The 21,784-nt window shown below is 51.2% G+C and overlaps 1 protein-coding gene across 1 annotated transcript; it reads right to left on the bottom strand.

Annotated features, from left to right (window-relative positions):
• Positions 1-967: 967 nt before the first annotated feature.
• FAM234A (family with sequence similarity 234 member A) lies at positions 968-21,753 on the bottom strand. The gene is made up of 12 exons (XM_066561073.1): positions 21,710-21,753; positions 14,860-15,162; positions 13,679-13,792; positions 13,347-13,535; positions 9,692-9,822; positions 6,720-6,852; positions 6,140-6,278; positions 5,703-5,843; positions 5,256-5,334; positions 4,676-4,828; positions 3,783-3,885; positions 968-3,624 (listed from the first exon to the last, which is right to left on the bottom strand). The coding sequence occupies exons 2-12, from the start codon at positions 15,116-15,118 to the stop codon at positions 3,413-3,415; spliced, it is 1,653 nt and encodes a 550-aa protein (XP_066417170.1). The 5' UTR covers positions 15,119-15,162; positions 21,710-21,753; the 3' UTR covers positions 968-3,412.
• Positions 21,754-21,784: the final 31 nt, after the last annotated feature.

The raw sequence follows: 21,784 nt of genomic DNA, 5'->3' as shown, positions 1-21,784 counted from the left end.
GAGGGGACCAGCTCCCCCACGGCACAGCGAGCACCCACCGATCTCGGGCTCCGAGGGGCAGCACCAGCCTGGCACGGCCCAGCTGGCACTCAGGGTGTGCCACCCATACCCTGACAGGGACAAAAAGGCCTCTGGAATGGGGCTGGCCCTGTGGGCTGGCAGCTGAGCCACTCTCCTGCCCATGGGCTGTTAATCCGAGCAAGGCTGAGCATCGCAGGGCAGGATTATTCCCCTGCCGGGAGCACAGCCCCAGCTGCAGAGGATTATCGCTGGTGGTTACATAAAGGAGAGGGGGGCTGATGCCCAGCAGTGCTCAGCCCTGGAGCCCAGCCTGCTCCACACGTACCCACAGAGCAGAGCTGGGCACAGCTCCAGCCCCAAACGGACAAGGAGGGGCCGTCCCGTATCCTGGCTGACACACACGGGAGGTTGGGATGCTGGGGATGATCCTGCTCTGCCGCAGAGCCTGGCACAGAGCGAGGGGCATTCTCAGCTCTGTTCTGGGCAGACAGAGCCCCGGGGCAGGGGAAGCTGCTGGAGCCCCGGTCACAGGGTGGAGCTGGGGCCCTGGGGCAGTGACAGATGGCCCCGCGCTCCAGGAGACAGCGCCCGCCACGCTCCGGCTTGATCCAAATCCAAACCCTGGCATGAGATTTTCGTGCTGATGGACTGCAGAGGGAATCTGGGGTGTAAAACCAGGTCACAGAGCCCCGGGGGGGCAGGGACGGGCTGGCCCGGCCTTGTTATCTAACTCCAGCCTCTTTCCACATGCTGGCTTCTCCCTTTTCCTGGTCCGTCACCTGCCCACAGCAGGACAGGGCAGCAGGCAGCACCTCAGCCATCAAAGCATCACCAGGACTCCTGAATCCCGCCCAAGGAGGGGGGCTCTGCCTCGGGGAGGTCACTCAAAGGGCTGACAAAGAAATCCCAAATCTTGTAGAACCTGCAACATCAAAGCAGGGCACCATTTACAAACAATGCAAAAGAGGATTTATTGAAACCCTTCTGGTTAGAGCGAGTCCTGTACGGCACAATTTGCAATAAGTTAAAGAACCAAACCAAACAGTCTCAGTGTTAAAAACCACACTAACACATAACACAGTGATATAGCCATTGCCACCCAGCTGAGTTATTGAATCAAGGCACAAAGTCATTCATCAAATACTGCAAAAAAAAAACCAACAAAAAAACCAACAAAAAAACCCAAAAAACCCAAAACAATTACACAGGAAACAAGCTGGAAACAGACTGGTTTTGTTAAGAAGGTGCTAGTTTGGCACTGATGCATTTAGTTGAGCTGCCACAGCGAAATCTGTGTTTCCAAAGTGTTCAGAAACATTTCTGGACAACTTAAAGCCAGGAAAGCTCCTCAAAGCTGAAAATCCAGCTCTCCTCAAGGAACATTCAGTGTGCCTATGGGAAGGTCAGGTCTGGGTAGGGATCTGAGGAGGGAGAGTGTGATGAGAACACAGCCCAGGCACTCCCCTTGCTCCCGGCCAGGGGAATCTCAGCAGGAAACAATCCACACCCAGCACTCAGGCTGGGCTGCAGTGCAAGCCTGGGGTGCCCTGCCCTGTGCCCTGCCCCAGCTGGCTGAAGGGCAGCCTCAATCCAGCCCTCTCATGGCTGCAACACTGGCACAGAGACCTGGGGGGCTGTCGGGCCTAAGGTGCTGAGCAAAGAGGAAACTCAAGCTGGGGGACACAGCTGAGGAACCTCCCTGCACTCCTGGACTCCCTCAGGAAACAGCTGGGAAGAGAGGCAGAGGGGCAAGCTCATCATTTTGAGTCCAGGGTGCTCTGAAGGTTGTGGAGCACTCCTGCACAGCCAGACAGCCCAGGGCTGGCTCCCCTGACTGCCCAGGGTATGGGGCACAGGGAGACAGGGCTGGAAGCAGGAGGTGCCCAGGCAGCCTGGGAGGGCTGGGGCTGTGCTGTGAGCTGGTGACAGCAGCTGCCCAGGGGCACATTCAGCCCAGCAGTGCCTGAAGGGAAGAGCTGATGCCTGATGCTGCACATTCCCATCCTACAGTGTTTCTACACATCCCCCAGGGTCAGACTCAGCAAGGGAGGGAGGCACTGGCCAAACCTCCTCCAGCACTGCAGAGCCTGAGAGAGGTTATTTTTAGGTCTATTTTTTATTTTCAGGACTGAGTAGCTGGTTCAAACTGTTTTCAAGGCTCTGCACCTTGTTTCTACAGCCTGCACTGGCACCCATCAGGGCAGGGCAGAGCAAACACCTCATGGTGCTACATGGATCTCCAGGAGAAACATGTCATCTTCACACAGCAACCTGTCCCATCCCCTCAGGATAGCAGGCTGAGCAGAGAGGAGAGTGCTCGAGGATCCTCACCCAGCATCACTTCAATTCCAAGGGCAGGGAGGCAGCACAGAGCTCCTGCCCACCTCCTGGCAGCAGGAACAGTGCTTGGAGAAGGCTCCTCAGCAGCTGCAAGGCTGAATGAGCAGGGTGCTGGCACTGCCAGGGCTTCCCAGAGCAGCAATCCCAGCTCCCAGAAAAGGTTAAAGTGCAATTCTACTCAAGCCAGATCCTCTGGTTCCTTAAAGCTGGAGAGGTGGTGGTGGTACCTCCATGGACCAGCCATCCTGGGCTCAGGGTGGATCTCTCACCACCTATAAGCAGGCTGAGGGAAGGGAGGAGCATTGATGCACCCATCAGGGGGAAAACCAGCTCCCTCCTGGTGCCACCAACTCTCCACAGCCTGGCTGGGCAGGAAGCAACAGAGGACACAGACACAGGCAGGCTGGTGACTGCAGAGAAGGACACAGGGGGCTGTTCTTGGAAGAAAAGGCCATTTGCTAAGTAGAATGACACTTTAACCTGTGCTTTGCTGGCCAAGTGACACCAGACACACCACAGCCATGGCTGGGGTCACCACACTCCCCCCTCACTAATGAAGCATGGCCCAAATCCAGGAGAGGGTAATTGCAAATCAACTTGCAGCCAAGCACCTCTCCCCAGCCAGGAGAGCTGACTCAGAAAGGAAATCTAACACCACACAGCAAACTCCACTTCCCAGACATCCAACTCCACTTCTCAGGCATCCCAGAAATCATCAATTCTGGCACCTCAGCAAGCACATGGTTTTCCTCCAGACACACTCCTGAGTCAGCACATTTCTGTGGGCACAGAGGGATGGAGGGGAAAGCCCTCCTCCCCGAGCTGATGACACTTCAGTGGTGGCCAAGCACTGAAGTCCCATCAGCTCTGAGGACGGACACTCTGGAGGCTGCCCCCACAGCCTGGCTGTCCCTAGACACTGGGGGTGCTTCCCTGCCAGCCACACTTTGGTTTGTGGATCAAGAAAAGCAGCTTCCCATGGGACTGCAGGCTCTGGGCTTGTTGAGAGCAGGGCTGCAGAGCAGGGCAGCCTCTCCCGTTCCCGTTCAGCTCAATCTCGGCTCTGGAATCGCATCCTGTACAGGCGGTCCCGGATGTGCTGCTCCTCATCCCCGGGTGTGCGGCGCAGCCAGAGCACCCTGCTCACTGCCACGTCCTCCTTCAGCTTCCTCTTCATCAGGGACACGGGGCCTGGCCCCTCTCCAGGCTGGGGGCCCCGCAGCAGCACGTAGCAGGCGTGACGGCTCCGCTCAAACAGCGCCGCTGCAACAGGAGCACACGGAAACACAGCCTGAGCCTCGTGTGCTGGGCTGGCCACCACACCCACCACCCCACAGGGACCAGGAGGGACCAGGAGGGACCAGGAGGGACCAGGGTCCTCCTGCAGCTCCTGGCTGGAGGGCTGCAAGGAGAGGACTCACCAGTGAATGCAATGATTTGGTCAGTGCTGTTGCGGAGCTCCAACACGACATTAGTGTAGGAAGGATGGAAAAGGTAAAGCTTCTGGAGAGGAGCTCTGGGTCTCTGCAACCAACAGGACACGATCAGGACACACTCACACCTTATTCCAGAGACAGCAGCAGCACCAGGCTCAGCTATTACTCACACTGGACAGGATACACCCAGCCAGACACTTGTCCGTGTCAGCCCAGCTCAGCCTGACTGACGCCATCAGGACAAGTGCTGGAATTTTGCTTACTGCTCTCCTTCCCACCCCAAGCTTCCTGCAAATAGCTGGCCTGTCTGCTGCAGGCAGGAGACAGATTTCTGCCTCAGGGCTGGCAGAGCAAGCAAGGAAAGCAGAGGAAGTTCAGCTGGTGCTTCAGCAGCCTCTGAGACACAAACTGTCACCAGTGCTGCCTGTCACTGCCCCGAGCACTCTGCAAGCAGCTGAGCTGTGCACCGAGGCTGTCTGAGGCTGCCTGGGGCGCAGAGAGGATATTCACGTGGCCACAGAGATCACTGCAAGCAATGCTGCCATGGGAGGCTCCCAGGAAAACAGCAGCAACTCCAGAGGTGCCAGGCCAGAAGCCTCCCACCTCATAGACAGTGCCACACCAAGGCAGGGCAGTGACTTTGCTCACAGAGCCACCAATTTCATTTTCTCTGCATAACTAGGCTGAGGATGACAAAAGCTGCCAGTGCCACCACCACCTGCAGGGATGTGGCTGTGGACACGGACCCCACACCCACTGCATGAGGCTGCAGGGTCAGTGGCACAGACAGATGGGAATATCAACACTGAGAAAAGGGTAATTCCACCCAATTCTGGCCCAAAGCCTGGAGAAGAGCAGCCCCCAGCAGCAGCACTCACTGTGTCATTGCCTGGCTCCTGGAAGTCCCCCCACATGAGGAAGGCAGAGCGGTGATCTGCAGTGGGAAGGGTGGCTGGGCCAGGGCTCCCTGGTCCTGAGTTCAGCTTCAGCTCCCACTGGACTGCTCCAGATTCACTCTCAACAATCATAACCTAGCAGGGAAGAAAGAAAAGGAACTCATGACAAAGGCAGCTCACAAGCCATGAGAGAGAAGTCAGGTCAGCTGTCTCTCCTCACACTGTCTATGGGAACGAGTATGTGACACATGGGAAGATGGGGAAATATTTGAAGCAGAGCATCACAGAGATGTGAGACCTGGGGTTGGCCATGTTTGAGTAAAATCACAAGTTCTGCAGCTACTTCAAGGGGTTCAAAGTTCTGTCATTGAAGCCTCTTGCTGGGAAGAGAATTAAAGTGCCTGAGCTGGCTTCAATAACCTGTTGAAAGAGATCCTTTCACAGCTTAAAGCTTCCTAAAATCAGCCAGAGGGAACACATCCCACCAACTGTCCTTGGCTCAATTCCTGCTTGAGCTGTGACATACAGAGAAATGGGAAGTTAAAAGGAAGAAATTTCAAACCTTCTTCCTGTTGGGTCCAATTTCACTCTCCAGGACAACACCATGGGCATCAGGTTTGTAGTAACCGAGCAGTGGCTCACTGAGGGAGAGAAAGAGCAGGGACAGACCTGAACCCACCCTGATGGTTGGGCACACTTTGCTTTCCCAGCTGCCTCCATCCTCCCACACCTGCCCTGCTAAGGGACTTGACTGGATAACACTGGGTTGGCCTGGTACCACCCCAACTCTGAGCCCAGCCACATCACAGCAGGCACAAAATGAGCAAGCAAAGCTCTGAGCTCCTCCATCCTGAAGCAGCTCCCAGCATTTGAGGGGACACAACACAATAAGCAAGATCAAGATATGACCCAGGCAAAAAAAGAATTGAATCTGCCAGGACATCCATCTTCCCATTGCTGTTGCTGGGAACCTGGAAATGCCACATGTAGCCCACAGTGAGAACACTACCTCAAAACACGGGACACATTGAGGGTCCACACAGGGTGGAGATCTTTTGTGTTGATCAGTTTGGCCATCTCTGAGTCCACAACCAAGATGTTGTCCCGTGAGTGCCCAGGAACTTTTGTCAGGTAGCGAATGTCTTCGAATCTGAACAAGGACAGAGAAATTATTAAGCTTTTTAGGCCATGGATGGTTTTACTGTGAGGTTTGGAGGTTTTTTTCCCTGCACAGTAAATCCAAATAGGAAACCCCAATGTGCTTTCTTTGCTTTTCTTTGAATCCCTGATGAAGCCAACATTGACACCAACCCTTGTCCTGAACTCTGGATGTGCTCCTAGTCCAAAAACCACACAGCCAGGAGAGAACAAAGTCCCACCAGGCCACCCTGTCAGGATCACCAGCCCCCTCCCCACTCCACCAGCCTCCAAGACATAACCTCACACCTGAGAGGGGATAAGAGGTGCGTGGCACGGTCAATGTTCTTCTCCAAATGAGAATCCACCTGGAAGCTGGAAAGCTTAACTTCCACCCCAACTACTGTACTGCACAGATCTTTCAGGGAATATGCATAGACAGACTTCTCTGTGGGGAAAAAAAAAAAAAGACAAGAATGAGAGAGATAAGTTATCCTGCCCTTGCTCTGAACTCTATGATTTTCCAGATCTGCCAGATCAACTATATTTTTAGGGCTTGCATCATAGAGTTGTAGTGGTATTTTGAGACTCAAGCCTGCTATTGAATGCTTTTAACATTTTATCTGTTTATAATCCAAGTGTTCCACAGTAATCATTTGCTATAAATGACTGCCTAATCCTTTCATGCTTGACATTTGTTAAATAAAATCACTACAGTGCATAACAAACTGCAGTTTAAGCAGAAGCCCCCCCCTCCGAACAGCTCTCTGACTAGGTGAAAGCTCCACACAGCTTGTAAGAATGCAAAACACACTGTCAGATGATGTTTACTAACCCTGATCTCAGCTACAATCACTCTTTCAGACTGAATTCCCCAGCAGAGCTGTACCTGTGTAGAAAAGGAAGTAGGAGGAGGAGGAGTGCAGCTGCAGCCTGACGTAGCGAGCGGCTCCATCCACCCTCAGGCTGCCCGTGGAGCCAAGCTGCTGGCCAGTTTTTCCTGAATAGATGAAGACCTTCACCTACACAGGGAAGGGATTACAGACAACAAGCAACAAGGTTAAAGCTGGTACCAAACAGCAACTGAATGGGAGCAGCACAGGCTTGGATGGGAAGTCTCTCCCTGGTTTTGGAGGAGTGGGCGTGAGTTTGGTGACACCTCTGCTCTGAATTCTTCTGGAAGTTTGAAAACCACTTCCAGCACAGCCACCTGCTCTGAGAATTTGCTACCCACCCTCCTTACAGACTGGGACTGTGGAACAGCAAAGATCCAAGATCCAGCAAGCTTAAGATGGAGATGACCTATGTCAGCAACAATGCAGCATATGGACATGGGGAATTTGGATTCACATGGCAGCTCTGCTAAATGTTTTAAGTGCCTTAATCTACTCCTCCTCAGGCTCATGTGAGTCCAAGAAGATAAAAAAGCTGATAGGTTTCTTTCTATTCTTTGTGCAGGGTAACAAAATCCACTAAAAACATTTCACCCAGGAGAATAAAGGTTAAAGGCAGGATCAGATTTAAATGTCTGAGCAACAGTCAGAGTCTGGGGAGTGCAATGGACTTTAGGGACAAATGAAACATCTGACCAGGAGAAACAGCATCCATCAGAGATGCTGAGTCAGGCAGGAACCCTTCCCTCTACCTTGAGAGGGAGGGACTGGAAAGCAAAGGAAATCCAAAGCAAATCTGGAGAGTCTGGCAGGTGAAAAAGGGAGAATGAGAACACACCTGGAGAGGGAGAACACCACACATCCACCAGCTATTCCCAGCCTCCTGCACTGGGAGAGGACACACACCAGCTCTGGTAGGTCAGCTGTACCTTTACTGCTCCAGTGGCTGCCCTGGGCAGTGACAGCCAGGGGTATTTATTTACACAGGGAGTGAGAAACACATTTTCCTCGCTGCACTGGCAACCCCTCTGTGTTGCCACAGGAGATGGATCCCAAAAACCATCACATTTTCTGGGATGTGTTTGTGCTGAAGCTTGCAGCAGGTAGGGGTCAATGGACTCTCTGGAAACGCTGCCACCTCAGCCCCTGCACACAAACCCTTCCACAGACTGCTCACAGCTCTCTCCTTTCAACTGCAGCCCTGGATAGCAACAAAGCTCCTCTACTTGAGTGCTGAATCTCCCTTCTGACCAGCCCTTTCCAAGCTGCAGAGCTCCACTCCAGCTCCTACATTTGCGTGATTCTCAAAAGAGAACATACTTTTCCTTAAGTTGGGAAAGTGCTTGCCAAATCCAGAGGGAGGAAGGGATTTCATACCAAGATAGCAAGAGAGCTAAAATGGAAAACAGATCAAAAGGCAGTCTTGCAGAACAGAGGCTACATTCAAACTTTTCTTGGCTGCCTAAGATTAAAAAAACAAAAGTCTTGAGATAACTGGGATAGCAAAAGCAAGGAGGAAAGAAAACAGAGAGAATTGTAGGAGGTGGAGAAGATGGAATTTCTGATGACTCTGGCAACAACAATGCCTTGGACAGCAAAACTCTATTTTCTTATGTAGGACATTGGCTAAGAAGGCCAATGGCACCTGGCTTGTACCAGCCACAGGGTGGCCAGCAGGGCCAAGGAAATGCTTCTGCCTTTCCTTGTACTGGGCATTGGTGAGGCCACACCTGACTGCTGTGTCCAGTTCCGGGCCACTCAATTCCAAAAGGACACTGAGGTGCTGGAGCAGGTCCAGGGAGGGGAACAGAGCTGGGGAAGGGTCTGGAGCACATGTCCTCTGAGGTGGAACTGAGGGAGCTGCAGGGGCTCAGCTTGGAGAAAAGGAGACTCAGTGGGGACCTTCTCACTCTCCATAATTCCCTGACAGGAGGGGGCAGCCAGGTGGGAATCAGGCTCTGCTCTCAGGGAAAAAGGGATAGGACAAGGTGAAATGGGCTCAAGCTGTGCCAGGGGAGGTTCAGGTTGGACACCAGGAGGAATTTCTTCCCAGAATGGGTTGTTAAACATTGGAAGAGGCAGCCCAGTGAGGTGGTGGAGTCACCACTGTGGGAGGTGTCCCAGGAAAGCCTGGGGGTGGCACTCAGTGCTCTGGGGTGGTGACAAGGCAGGGAGCAGTCACAGGTTGGACTCGATGATCTCAGAGGTCTTTTCCAACCTCAATGACTCCATGGCTCTGCTATGAGGACATGGGGCTCCCACTGCTCCCATCAGACCCAGAGGGAGCTGGAACTTGTGTGCTTTGAACAAGACAGATTGGGCATGCAGGCAGTGCTGTGCCACTCCATCATGGATGCAGATGTTTTAGCAGAAAAACTGCTCTGGGTACATGACTTTCCCCCTCTCAGAAATGGGAGAAGCAGTATTTGGAGGGAGATATCTAACACCACCAGCAGCTGTTTCACTAAATGAACTCAGATCAGAATTAACCAGCACAGTGACACTGGGAAGAGCAGTGAAAAGCAGACCACAGGCAGAGAGAGGGAAGGGATCAGAAAAGGGCAGTGCTGGTACAAAAGCACTGACTGTCAGCTGTGCTTTGATCTAAGAGCCAAAGCTGTCAGGGCTTGTTCACTTCCACTTCTCTAAGCAGAGAAGCAGAAAACTGCAAGCTCATCTTGCCCCAGCTCACTCCCCAGACAGCACAGGAACATGCAGTGAGGAGAGCACATTGAGAAGGGGGAGGGATTACTGCCCAGCTCTTTGATTTATTTCATTTTTTTAAACCATAAAACACTTGTGCTGATTTGGGAGTACATCTCTGGAGGGTGGGAAAGAACCCACCCCAAACCCACAGAAACCAGAGGCCTCTGGACACTTCCTCTGAGACTACAAGGTGGAAATAAGCAGCATTCCTGCCATCCTCTGTGGCAGCCACCAGGCTTATCAGAGCTTCAGCATGACATACCTGGCCTTCTTTAGTAATAAAGATCATCAGGTCCTGAACTCTATCATTATCCACATCTGGAATCACTGATAAAGGAGTCAGCACAGTGTAATTAGCTCCAAAGTCACGGGATTGCCTCCACAGAACTTCCCCTGGAACACAGTGGGAAACAGTCATTAAAAGGCATTCATTCTTAGGTTGAAAGGTTATTAATGCTCCTGTCCCAGCCCATCAGCACCACAAACCAACCACATTTATGCTGATCATGGGGTACTTCCTTGCTTTTCTGCATTCCCAATGAATCCCAGCATCCACAGTTTCATCTTACATTGGAAAGCAATCCCAGCTGCCTGCAGGAATGCACCCTGGCACAAAGAACAGCTTGCTTCCCTTGTGCCTTTGGTTAACAAGCTTCCCAGCACGTTCATGGCATGGAGAAGCCTTTGCTGTGATCTAAATCCCTGCTGCTGTGCACTTAAATCTGCACAGACATATTGAGACCATAAAACAGCTGAATTCTGACCAGGGCTGCTGCAACTCCTGGCAGAACCTTCTTTGCTGCAACTTGCCCTCTGCAGATGTTCCTGCAGATGTTTCCCCACTGACATGACCAGCCACCGCTCAGGCCACATCCCACCTCTCCCTTGTTTGAAGAACACACACCCCAAACTTGTTTCTACATTGAGGTAACAAAGATTTGCTTTTCAACAAACAGGGGGTGGCTGGTGTTTGTTTCTCTTCAACAGCTCCAGACCAGTTGAGTGGCTCTATCCATCCACTGTCCACAGCTGTGGGCCACTTTCCAGTCACTGACCAGTGGAATTTGTAGTGGAATCTGGCAGGGAGGACACTGCTGGGGGGTTTTCTTTCTAATGAACATTTCAGTGTCTGATTAGGTGCTCCCAGGGCAAATGTTTACCCTCCCCTTTACCCAGCATCACACACAGCAATTAGCATTTCGGGAATGCAAAGTAATCATCTGTTCTTTGTCAGGAAGGCAGCTGGACTGAAAGCCAAGGAATTACTACTTGATGCTGTCTGCAATAATTTAAGGCAGGCTGTATTTCTAGTAGAATTGCTCCAAAGCTTTTACTGCAAAGCTGAAAAAAACCACGGATTTGTTACTATGACAACAGATGTGAAGTGAAGAGAGCAGATTTCCTAGTTTCCTTAGGAAATCATGGCCAGGCAAAGAATTTTGCCCTCGAAGAAAATAAGCAAGCAGAGGAAGAAGAGAAGTTTTAAATTACCACATTCTAGCTCCAGGACTGTCCAAAGGTACAAGAGTAAGACCAGGCTAATGAAATTCACTTGCCAGTGAATTTCTAGGCTCTAATTTTCCAGGCTCTAATCTTTGGTGGTTAGACAGCTGACAGAGCTTGGGAGAAAATATCTTATTCTCTTAAAAGAACAGTCTGAGTTAATAGGAACAGGTGACACTGAGCTGGATTCAACACCAAGCACTTGAGAAGTTTTCCATGCTGTAACCCAGCCCAGAGAGAGCACAGGAAGCAGCTCTCTCCTGCTCCATCAGCAGGAGATGGGACTGTCATCTCTGACATCTGCAGTGCCACGGTGCTTCCTCAGAGCCCAGGGTCACAGCAAGAGGAGCCAAGATGGAAATCAGGCAAGTGCCCAGACTGCAAATCTAACCTGGGTGAAAGGGCTGGATTGTTTTGGTCTGGAAGGAATAATAAAATCAGAACTCAGAAAACTGAGCTCAGCTCTCACTTCAAGCAGACGCAGAGGACACAGGGAGTTTTCTCCCTGTCAGATGTTCTCCAGGTTGGAGTTCTGGTTTATTTATTTCATGATTTTTCACACAGAAGCAGTTCCATCATCTGATCATCATGATGTCCTTTCTGCCCAATCCCTCAGGAGACCAGAACCACCCACAGGGCTCACAGTTCAGGCTGCTGGAGGATCAGATGAAGAGAGAAGATGTAACAAAACTCTTACTCCTGTCCTCTTTCTTGAGACTCTGCCTCAGGCCATGGCAGAGATGGAATAATACACAGCTACAAAGACTTTTGCTTTGACCTGGAACAGTTAATCTTAAGCTCCTATGTGTCCCAGTTTGCTGGGAAGATAAACATGCAGGAATGTTAGATGTCCCACACAAACAGGAGCATACACTCCTACACTTCCCTTCCTGCCCACCCTGGTCACTCCTTGTGGCAATGAAGAAAGCAGGACTTCGAACAACTTCAACTGATAAAAAACCCACTAACTTTATCAGCATTTAAAGATCAAAACCACATCAGACACATTCAGATGATAATCTGCCTATCTCTCCTTCAATCTTCCTACAGGCAGGGGCTAGACAGCCTGAGAGCCCTGGAATCTCACCAAATCCTCCACGATGATGAATCATTAACAGCTAAAGATTGTGCTAGCTACTGTTTTTAGCACACTGTGATGTAAGTTGGACTTTGCCTCTTCGAATACATTTAGCCTATTTAAATACATTTTATTCTGCTCTGCCCTCCTAACCCCCAGTCAGCTAAGCTCAGAAACCATTTTTAACCTACTTAATAGCAAAAAGGCATTAAATACATAAACTCCTGGGTTACTCACTTTTCTGATGCATTTTTTCCTCTCTTGCTTTGAAGTTATCTATGGAATGTTTTCTTCCCTGTGTTGCTGTGACCTGTAGCTTAGCCTGGCTCCTCCTCTCCACACTTGCCTTTATGGCTGTCTTTAGTTACAAGCCTTTGGCTCTACAGCCAACTTTCTACACTTTGACCTGAAAGTACCTACTTCATTAATAGTCTAAAAATAACCTGTGCTAAAGCCTACACATGAGGGAAATGGTGATAAGAGGTCTCTGCTGGTACAGAAACTTTCTAGCTCTGTGTGTATCTACACTTCCAACTATACACTAGAAATGAAAAGCTACACCTGATTTTCCTCAGATTCCTTAGAGCTGTATCTCTTGCTATTTCTTTTTTCCACATTTTGGAAAACAGCATGTGATACAAAGAATGGGATCCTAGGGAGAATATATATTGTTTAGATCTTTGAAATAGTGACCTCCAAGATGGAAATATATTTTAGGCTTCACCAGCAAGGAGGGTTCAAGGTGCAGCAGATGATCACTGTTCCTAAAGTAGTACAGGCACTCCTTACCCCCACCCATGTCAGGCAAGATGATGATGATGAATTTCTCCACCTCTAAGTTTGGAAAGGAAAAAACCTTTCCAGAGGAACAAGGCAGAATTGTAGACTACTGAAACAGACTGGCAAACACTTATCCTAAGTGCTCTCCTTGACAACTTTAAAATCATAAATGCCTGGAACTCCCACTCCTCCTGCCACAGCAGGCACTGCTGGCACGCACACACAAATAACTGGGAAACATTGCAGGTGCAGGTTTGTGCCTAACCCTGGGGAGTATAAACTAACACAGCTAGTGACTGCTCCTCCTGTTTCAAAAGCTCTTGGAACACAGGTCTTATGAAACAGTGGCTGGCACAAACCCCCACAAACCTCTGGAACAGCGGGGCTGAGAGCACGCGCTCCTCAACGCCCAGCAAGCGGCTCTGGCAAGGCTTCCAAACAACAAATACCCAATGCTCATTGTTCATGTCACACTGACATCCCCCCTGGAGGCCACCAGGTGAGGAAAGCAAAAGGCCCATGCCCTGTGTGGCAGCAGGGCTCTGCTGGCACTCACCTGTGTTCAGGCTGAGTGCTGTAAGGGCCAGTGGCTTCTCCACCACGAGGCAGCCCGGGGTTGCTGCTGTGCCCAGCTGCTGGATGTCACACTGCAGCCACTGCACCTCCTCTGCAGCTGGGCTCTCCCAGAGCACGCTGCCGTTCCTGCCAGACACTGCAGCGACGAAGGCACAGGGAGATGGCAGCCCTGGGGACAAGAGGGGTCAGAGGGAGCTGCCCCTGCACCGCCCAGGAGCTGGGACTCACCCAGCTCCTCCTCCCACCCAGCTTTCTCTCCCAGTCACCGACTGGAACTGGAAGAGAAAGGACAGCCCTTTGTGGATCAGGTACCTTCATCCAGACAGGACATGTTGAATCTGCTGCTGTTGCCAGATTTGAATGCAAAGAGCACATCCTGTACTTTGTCTTCACTCACATCTGCTATAGCAAGGAATGGGTAGGGCACTGCAAGAGAACACAAGCCAGGCTCTGGTGAGGATTTCCTTAGCCCACAGCAGAGAAAGTTGGAGCAGAACACAAATTCCTAGAGACCTACTCACTGCCTCCATCCTGGACAGTGTAACATCAGGACAAATTGGCTTTTATATGAAAAAAAAATCACATACACAAGTACCAAGGACAGGAAGTTAGTGCCAAACAATTTTTTCAATTTGCTGTTCCCCAGAGGATGTCTTTTTTTAAGAGGCAAGCAGCCAGAATTTGAACTATGCTGAAAAAAGAACAACTGTGATCTTGGAGTGGGGCTGCTATTCTCAAAGTACAAAGAAGCCCCACCCAAGCCCCACAAAACCCAGATACTCCATATTTTTAGCAGCTAAAAGCAGCTTTCCTAAGCTGAGAGTAGCAGCACCTGGGGTGCCTGCAGCACCACACGCAGCTCAGTCCCTGCTGTGAGCACTATCTCTGCATTTACAGCACAGCCAGCACAACCTACTGCACACAAGGTTAAAGAAAAGCTCTCCCAGAAACGACTGCAGAGCCACTGGGGAGCAGGACCCAGGCTGAAGAGCCAACTAAAACAGCCAGAATAAAAATAGCTATAATAACTACAGAGCAATTTATTAAAAAAACAAGATTGTATTATTCTTCTTTCCTTCATGTTGGCCATGGGGAAAAGGGAGAAAGTCAAAATGACAGGGGAAAAAATGCCCAATTGCCTTCAACCTCAGCATGAACTCCAAAGGAACATTTTAAAGAGCAAGCTTCAACAGAGGTTTATTCCCAGATATCCTTTCTCTTTTTTTTTTTTTTTTGTGATTGAGGCCAGCCTGCTACCTTGTTACCACTTCAGAGCAGAATCTAATTTCTCCACTAGATCCTGTAAACACCTCCTGGAAGGCCACTCCAATTATGATGGGCCATTGCTTATCCAGGTCAGGTATTCACAGCTCTGGCTCCCAAGGGTTGCATCCCTGCAGGTCTGGGCTTAGGCAGAGGTCCACAACCCAAATCCATGGCACAGAAAGGAAAAGGACTCTAGGTAAGTATTTATCCTGCTGCAGCAAGCTCACCTGTTTTGTTGTAGTATTGGAACCATGTTCTTTCTGAAACTGGCCTCTCTGGGCAGGGAATGATGAAGGAGAAAGCAAACACAATGATCAGGCAGAGGAAGAGGGAGATGAAGAAGGCAGCAGTGCGCCACCGGGACAGCCGGGACAGCCCCGAGGACTTGATAATCCTCCTCTCCACATAGTGTTCATGGTTCTCCTGAGCTTTTACATCCTCAGTCTTCAGAGGGTGGATCTCAGCTTCTGAGTCCTTGTTATCCATCACAGCTCATTCATGGGTGTTCACACACCCTTCTCCTCCTTCACCTGCAACAATGGAAAAAGAAGTCAAAACACATTTTGAAATATATTTTAAAAACACCAATTTAAATATTCTGTTACTACCTGATATTCACTCTGGAAACATTTAATGGGAGGTAAGCAAAGCAGTGTACTGTCACAGAGCTGGATACAACACACTGCTGGTGCTGGAGGTCTCCCACACAGAGTTCATGGAATGTAGGAACAGCACCAATTCTTCCCCAGAGGAGGAAATCAACTCTGCTAGAGCTGGACAAGGAAGGTACAGAGCCCACACAGAAAGGACTGACTGGTCTGCAGGTCTCCCTCAAGAAAAACACCCCAAAAGCTCCTTTTGTTGCAAAGACTTGTTGCCACCTCCCGTGTATGTCAGCCTGGCTCCCAGCTGGAGAGGTGAAAGGAAACACTTGTGACCTTTATATCCCAACATAAGGCTGTTCTCCACTGTAATGTGCACTTGAGCTTCCCCAGAGAGAGAGAAACAAACACCAGAGTTTTCTGTATAGGAGCAAACCAAAGCTCTTCAACACCTGCTTACATGAGAAACCACTGGGTAAGTTCAGCAACCCAGAGCTGCAGAAGGCAAAAGAGTGATGACTTCCCTCCCCAGAGAAAAAACAAGGCAGGAGCTGAGACTAAAATCAGGCAAATCTGATTTCATCAGACTGGAAGAGTTAACAACTGCTATTTTAGCTTCTCCTGCTATAAATCATAACCTTGGGCTACAACTAAAATAAACAGAGGGGTTCTGTTCTAATTTGCTATAAAAAGTGGGGGAAAGAGCCCTAGTCAGTTAGAGGAGCCTGTAAGTCATTACCCACAACAACAGTAAAAAATCCATGTTTTATACAGATTCTCTGATAGTGCTTCTTAAAAAAAATACCACAAGGGAAGAAATAAAGAATAACACATTCCAGTAGGCTTGGAAAAAGCTGCTTGACAGTGTTATGAAAAGTTCTATCAGAGCAAATAACCACAACAACCGAGCCAATTTTCCATGACTGTGCCCCAGCAGTCACGTGTCTGGGTTGTCCACTGCAGCCATTTACTTCCCCAGCAGAAAAGAGCTTTAAAGTCAGCACCAACACAGTGCAGAGCATGGGACTTCAACAGCAACAGGGCTCATGTGTCTCATGTTTCTACCCAAGCTCATTTACAGGTTCTGTGAAACACAAGATGAGTCACCCTGGGGAGGCTCAGCTCATTCAAGCAGCTGTGGCTCCCCAGGCTGTCCCTGTCCCACTGCAGAGGCCTCGTCTATTCTGGGGACAAATCACAGGGGGACAGATCCATGGCAAGGCAGCCCTGAGGGACAGAATCAGCAGGTCAGCCTGGCACTGCCAACCCCTTAACCTCAAAGCCTGCTGGACTTAAAAGCACTTACTCCCACCTGAGCACTCTGGCATTTGTTCTACATCAAGTATAGGATCTCACTCCAGATAATTTAATTCAACCTGCACAATACCATGCAAACAAATCAATAATGCAGAAGTTGCATCTTATTCCAAAGATCTTACTCCAAGGACTTCATCTGCCCTTCTCATCAGCCCACCAGCCACACCAGGGACAGCTACACGAGCCTGGCTGTTCCCAGACCAGCAGCAGGAACCTGATGGGTGGGAAGGCTCCAGATGGAAAGGGGAACAAGAGATCAAGTGGTGCTTTCAGCCTCTGCCCTGAGCTGAGCATTGCTCCTTTAGTGCACCAGGCCTTGAGCAGGTTCAAGGTACAAGACTCCAGGCTCAGGCTGAGCAAATGATTTACTGGCAAGGAGCAGCCACGGCCACAGAGATGGGGACAGTGGCAGGAGTGAGTTATGTGACCTCCCCTGTGCTGGGGCAAGTGGCTTGTGTGTCCCTGCAACTCCAGCAGATGGGGAGAGGGATCTTCTCACAACCAGCACCCACAGCATGGGCTGCAACAGGGCTCCAGCACAATCCCACCAGCCTCTCCAGCAGAACCTCCACAGCCTCCCAGTACAGAGCTGGGAAAGATCCAGGGCACACCAGCGCCCATGAGACTTCCCAAAACAAACCAAACCCAGGTTTCTCCCCACTCTGTCCAAAAGGGACACCACCTAACACAGCACTGATGGCATCTTTTTATGACTCACTATAAATCTGTCATCTAGCCTGGGCTGAGAACACTAAAAAAGCAGTAATTATCCTGACAACCCCAGTAATTCCCCTCTTTTCTGCAGTGATGACCCCACAGAGACACTGAGCACAAAGAGCCCTCAATGCCTTTAAAGCAATTCTCTCTCTTTTCTTGCAGGGTTTGAATAATGCCCCCTGCACCCCTGCCAGAGCAGAGGCAGTGCCAGAACGAGGACCACGAAGGTCAATGGCCAAGACTCAAACAATGCAGGAAATCCCAGGGCCTGTGCTGCCAAAGTACATGCTGGCAGCATGTGGAATGGCCTGAGCTCAACAACAAAGAGGGCTGCTAATCAGTTTAATTGAAGACAAGCAGAAAATTATAGTATGCATCTGAGATGGTTTTACTGTCCTCTAGCAGCTGACATCTTGTCTCCTGCTGGTAGAGGACACAAAATAACTCAGCTGGGAAGTTCAACACATTCCTTTCAGGGGAGCAGGCATGACTGGATTCTGTGTTGCTGCAGTGTGACAACACACCACCTGCAGCAGATCTGGGGACAGGAGAAAACATGGGAGAAAGACCTTGCAGAATGAGAAATAATTAGAAAACACATGTGACAAACCCAAACTGAACCCACACAGGCCAGGAAGTGTGGCAGCACAGCCAGGATCTGCATCTCAGACTCACCTTTAAAGGCTGCTTCCCCCCAGCCATGGGATGAGCTGGGAGCAGTCCCCAGCCCAAGCTGAGGGGAAACAAACACCCCTTCCTGTACCACAGCAACAACAGGGGCAGGACAAACACAGCTGTACTCACCTCCACTGTCCTGTTTCCTGAAGCCACAGTGCAGATTTACAGATCTGATCTGCCTCAAACCAGAGACTCTTGCATAGCTAAACCCAAGGGGCAAACCATCAGCAGCAGTCAGACAGAACTGCCTGACAAGCACAGAGAACCACAGACAGTCAGGTGGATGGAGACTGGTGACAGAAATCATTTAAGGATCCGTGCATTGGAAAGGTTTAACTCATTTTCCACTCATAAAACACCAAACCACAACATCTGGAATGTCACCAGGCAGCAGTTCTTCCCAGAAAATTTCTAGCAATGTACTGTAACTTAGATTTGATGTTCAACACATTTTTTTATCTTTCACAGAATGATGAAATCAGGTTCTGACTGGACATTTTAGGAACACAAACACAGCATTTGGCTGGTTTAGTTCTGTTTGGTTGGTTAGTGCAAGCACGGCAGAGGTTTCCTTCCTGTCAGCCAGAAATGGCTGAAGCCCCAAGCTGCAACCAATAAAGACAAAACAGCCAGGTTTTGCTCTGAATAAGATGCAACATTCCCATCACAGCTATTTTCCATGAGCAGACTGTTGGGGTTTGATCCCATGCACACTGTGACACTGCAGCCAACTCACTGGGCTGTGACATTTAGTCACACTCACCTGCTGTGAATTCAGCCTTGGGTCATCTGCTCCTTTTCCTGCAGTCCCGCTTACATCAGGACAAGAAGAAATAACATGTAAGATTTCCCAAAACGAGCTCTGCTCTCCCAAAGACACTCAGGCTGCATGCTGCACTCAAGCCTATCATTTTGCTGGGTCATCTGCAGCTCACAGCTCCCTCCTGACACCAGGTCACAGCCAGGGCTGGCTGGGGACACTGACCTGAGGAGACCTTCCCTGTGTGACAGGGCACCTCTGCTCCTGGCATGCCCCTAAGGCCTTTCTGAGGACACAGCTTGTAATCCAAACCCCACCAATGAGACTGGTGAGGCCCTGGCACAGGTTTCCCAGAGAAGCTGTGGCTGCCCCATTCCTGGAAGTGTCCAAGGCTGGGTTGGACAGGGCTTGGAGCAGCCTGGGATAGTGGAAGGTGTCCCTGCCCATGGCAGGGGTGGAACGAGATGAGCCTTAAGGTCCTTCCAAATTAAACCATTCTGGGATTCTCCTGCTGGAGCTGTCCTCAGTTCTTCTGAAATGACATTTAACCCTCCAGTGCAGACACAGCAGGTGCCACACAGCACTCACAGCAAGGGAATGAGAAACTCCTCCAGAGCACAACCACCTTCACATCTGTCATTTGTAGGAGAAAACTCTTATCCAAGGCAGTTTCCACTACAGACAGGAGTTCAAATACAGAAACTCAAACTGTTCAGGGAAGAGCAAAACAAAACCCAGCATTATTTCCATGAGAGTAATGGGAAGATCAAAATTCTCAGATGAAGAAGAGCATTAAAGCTGCATGAGACTGATTACAGGTCAGGGCAGTAATAACAACTGTGCTGAAGAAACAGCAGCCATTTATTATCCCTGGGCTTACAAGCTCCACTGCACCCAAGCCACTCCTCTCACCAACTGTTGTTGATCCCTTGTGCCAACTCCAAGGGCAGCTGTCAGTGGGGTGCTTGAACCTCCCAAATCACAGACAGCCTCATCTCTCACTGAGACACCCCCACACACACTGAGACACCCCCCCACACTGAGACACCCCCAGATCTCACTGAGACACCCCCAGCTCACACTGAGACACCCCCAGATCTCACTGAGACACCCCCGCACACTGAGACACCCCCAGCTCACACTGAGACACCCCCAGCTCTCACTGAGACACCCCCAGATCTCACTGAGGCACCCCCAGATCTCACTGAGGCACCCCCAGCTCACACTGAGACACCCCCAGCTCACACTGAGACACCCCCAGCTCTCACTGAGACACCTCCAGCTCTGAGACATCCCCAGATCTCACTGAGACACTCCCAGCTTACACTGAAACACCCCTAGCTCTCACTGAGACACCCCCAGCTCACCCACAGGGCTCCCCTCTTGCTCAGAAGCACAGTGACATCCCTCACTGCCAGAGACTGAGCACACAAGGGACTCTGCAGAGATCTCTGTGCATGAAAACCTCCTGGAATTTGGTCATTTCATGTGGATTTATTCAAAAGACAAAAAAAAGTACCATTTTTAGGTGGGGCACTCACTCCACAGGTCAGAATTCCATGCTGCCTCCTGCACAGCCTGGAGAGATTTATGGCAGGGTGAAAGGAGTGTTCAAAGGCTGGGCTGGATGGGGCTTGGAGCAACCTGGTCTGTGGGGCAAGATAATCTTTATGGTCCCTTCTAAGCAAAACCATTCGATGATTCTATGAAATAACAGCCTTCCTCCAGATGCTGCTGTCCTTCACAGATACCTTCAAGAGAAACCACTTTTCTTCCCCCAGAAATGGAATTTTTCTTTCTGTCACTTACACACAGAGCAAAGCTCCCTCATCACACATCCATCCCTGGGGAGCCCCTGAGCTCCACAGGCAGCCCAATCCTGCCCTGGTACAGGCAAGGGTTGGCTCCAGTCCCTCCCTGCTGGACAGACTGCCCCTCTCTCTCCCAGCTGTTACACAAGATGTTTCTGCCTTACAAAATAAGGAGAAAAGGCTGGAAATGAGGCTGGAGTTGAACACATTGCAGTGTTTTTCTTCCAGCAAGAAGCCCTGTAATTCACACCTGCAAACCAGGCTTGTGGGCTCCCGAGGGAAAGAGGAACAGGGCTTTAACCCTGTCCAGGAGGAGAGTGTGGCTGTGCTGGGCTCTGCAGAGGTGAGGGGCTCACTCTGAACCTGTCCAGGAGGAGATTTTGGCTGTGCTGGGCTCTGCAGAGGTGAGGGGCTCGCTCTGAACCTGTCCAGGAGATGATTTTGGCTGTGCTGGGCTCTGCAGAGGTGAGGGGCTCGCTCTGAACCTGTCCAGGAGGAGAGTGTGGCTGTGCTGGGCTCTGCAGAGGTGAGGGGCTCACTCTGAACCTGTCCAGGAGGAGATTTTGGCTGTGCTGGGCTCTGCAGAGGTGAGGGGCTCGCTCTGAACCTGTCCAGGAGATGATTTTGGCTGTGCTGGGCTCTGCGGAGGTGAGGGGCTCGCTCTTGCTCTGACTGAAGCCCAGCCCCGCAGTCCCAGCTGCTGCGTCAGCAGCTCCCCAGGAGCCCTCACAGCCGCCCAGCCTCGGGATAAAGGAGTTCGGATCACAGGGAGCACCTTGGGCTTTGGAAGAAAGGACTGAATTCTTTGCCAGGCCTCTCGCTATGGTGTGGGGGCACTTCTGGGGACAGCAAACCCCTCCGAGCGGGCAGGGCAGGCCCAGGGCCGGGCTGCAAGCGCTGACAGCCGCGGGTCTCACCGGCCCGGCCCCGGCCCCGCGGCTGCACCGAGCCCAGCGCTGCCGCTGCCAGCCCCGCGCTCCCGGAGCCGGCGGCAGCGCGCGGGCAGCGCGGACGCTTCGGCAGCCGGCTCCGTTGCCGATCGCCCGGTGCCAGCGCGGGGACGCGGCCCGGGGACATTGCCGCGTTCTCGGTGCGCCCCCACGGAGGCGCCAGGAGCCCATGGTGCGGCGGGAGCGGCCCAGGGCACCCCCCGGGTCCCCCCCGGCCCCCGCCCGCCCCGCTCTGCACTCACCCCGCGCCGCCGCCGCCGCCGTCACTTCCGCCTCCATCCCCGCCCCGCCCGGCGGAGGTGACGTCACTGCGCAGG

This window comes from Molothrus aeneus, chromosome 16, assembly GCF_037042795.1.
Source record: "Molothrus aeneus isolate 106 chromosome 16, BPBGC_Maene_1.0, whole genome shotgun sequence".
NCBI lineage: Eukaryota > Metazoa > Chordata > Aves > Passeriformes > Icteridae > Molothrus > Molothrus aeneus.
This window is presented reverse-complemented; position numbering and strand designations above follow the sequence as displayed.

What these genes read in the sequence shown, in the direction of transcription:
- FAM234A (XM_066561073.1), bottom strand. Translation starts at nt 15,118, where the DNA reads ATGGATAACAAGGACTCAGAAGCTGAGATCCACCCTCTGAAGACTGAG. An exon ending in AGCACTCAGCCTGAACACAG is followed by an intron (nt 9,823 to 13,346) that starts GTGAGTGCCAGC and finishes ACTGTGTTCCAG; the next exon opens with GGGAAGTTCTGTGGAGGCAA. An exon ending in AATGTGTCCCGTGTTTTGAG is followed by an intron (nt 5,335 to 5,702) that starts GTAGTGTTCTCA and finishes TCTCTCCCTCAG; the next exon opens with TGAGCCACTGCTCGGTTACT.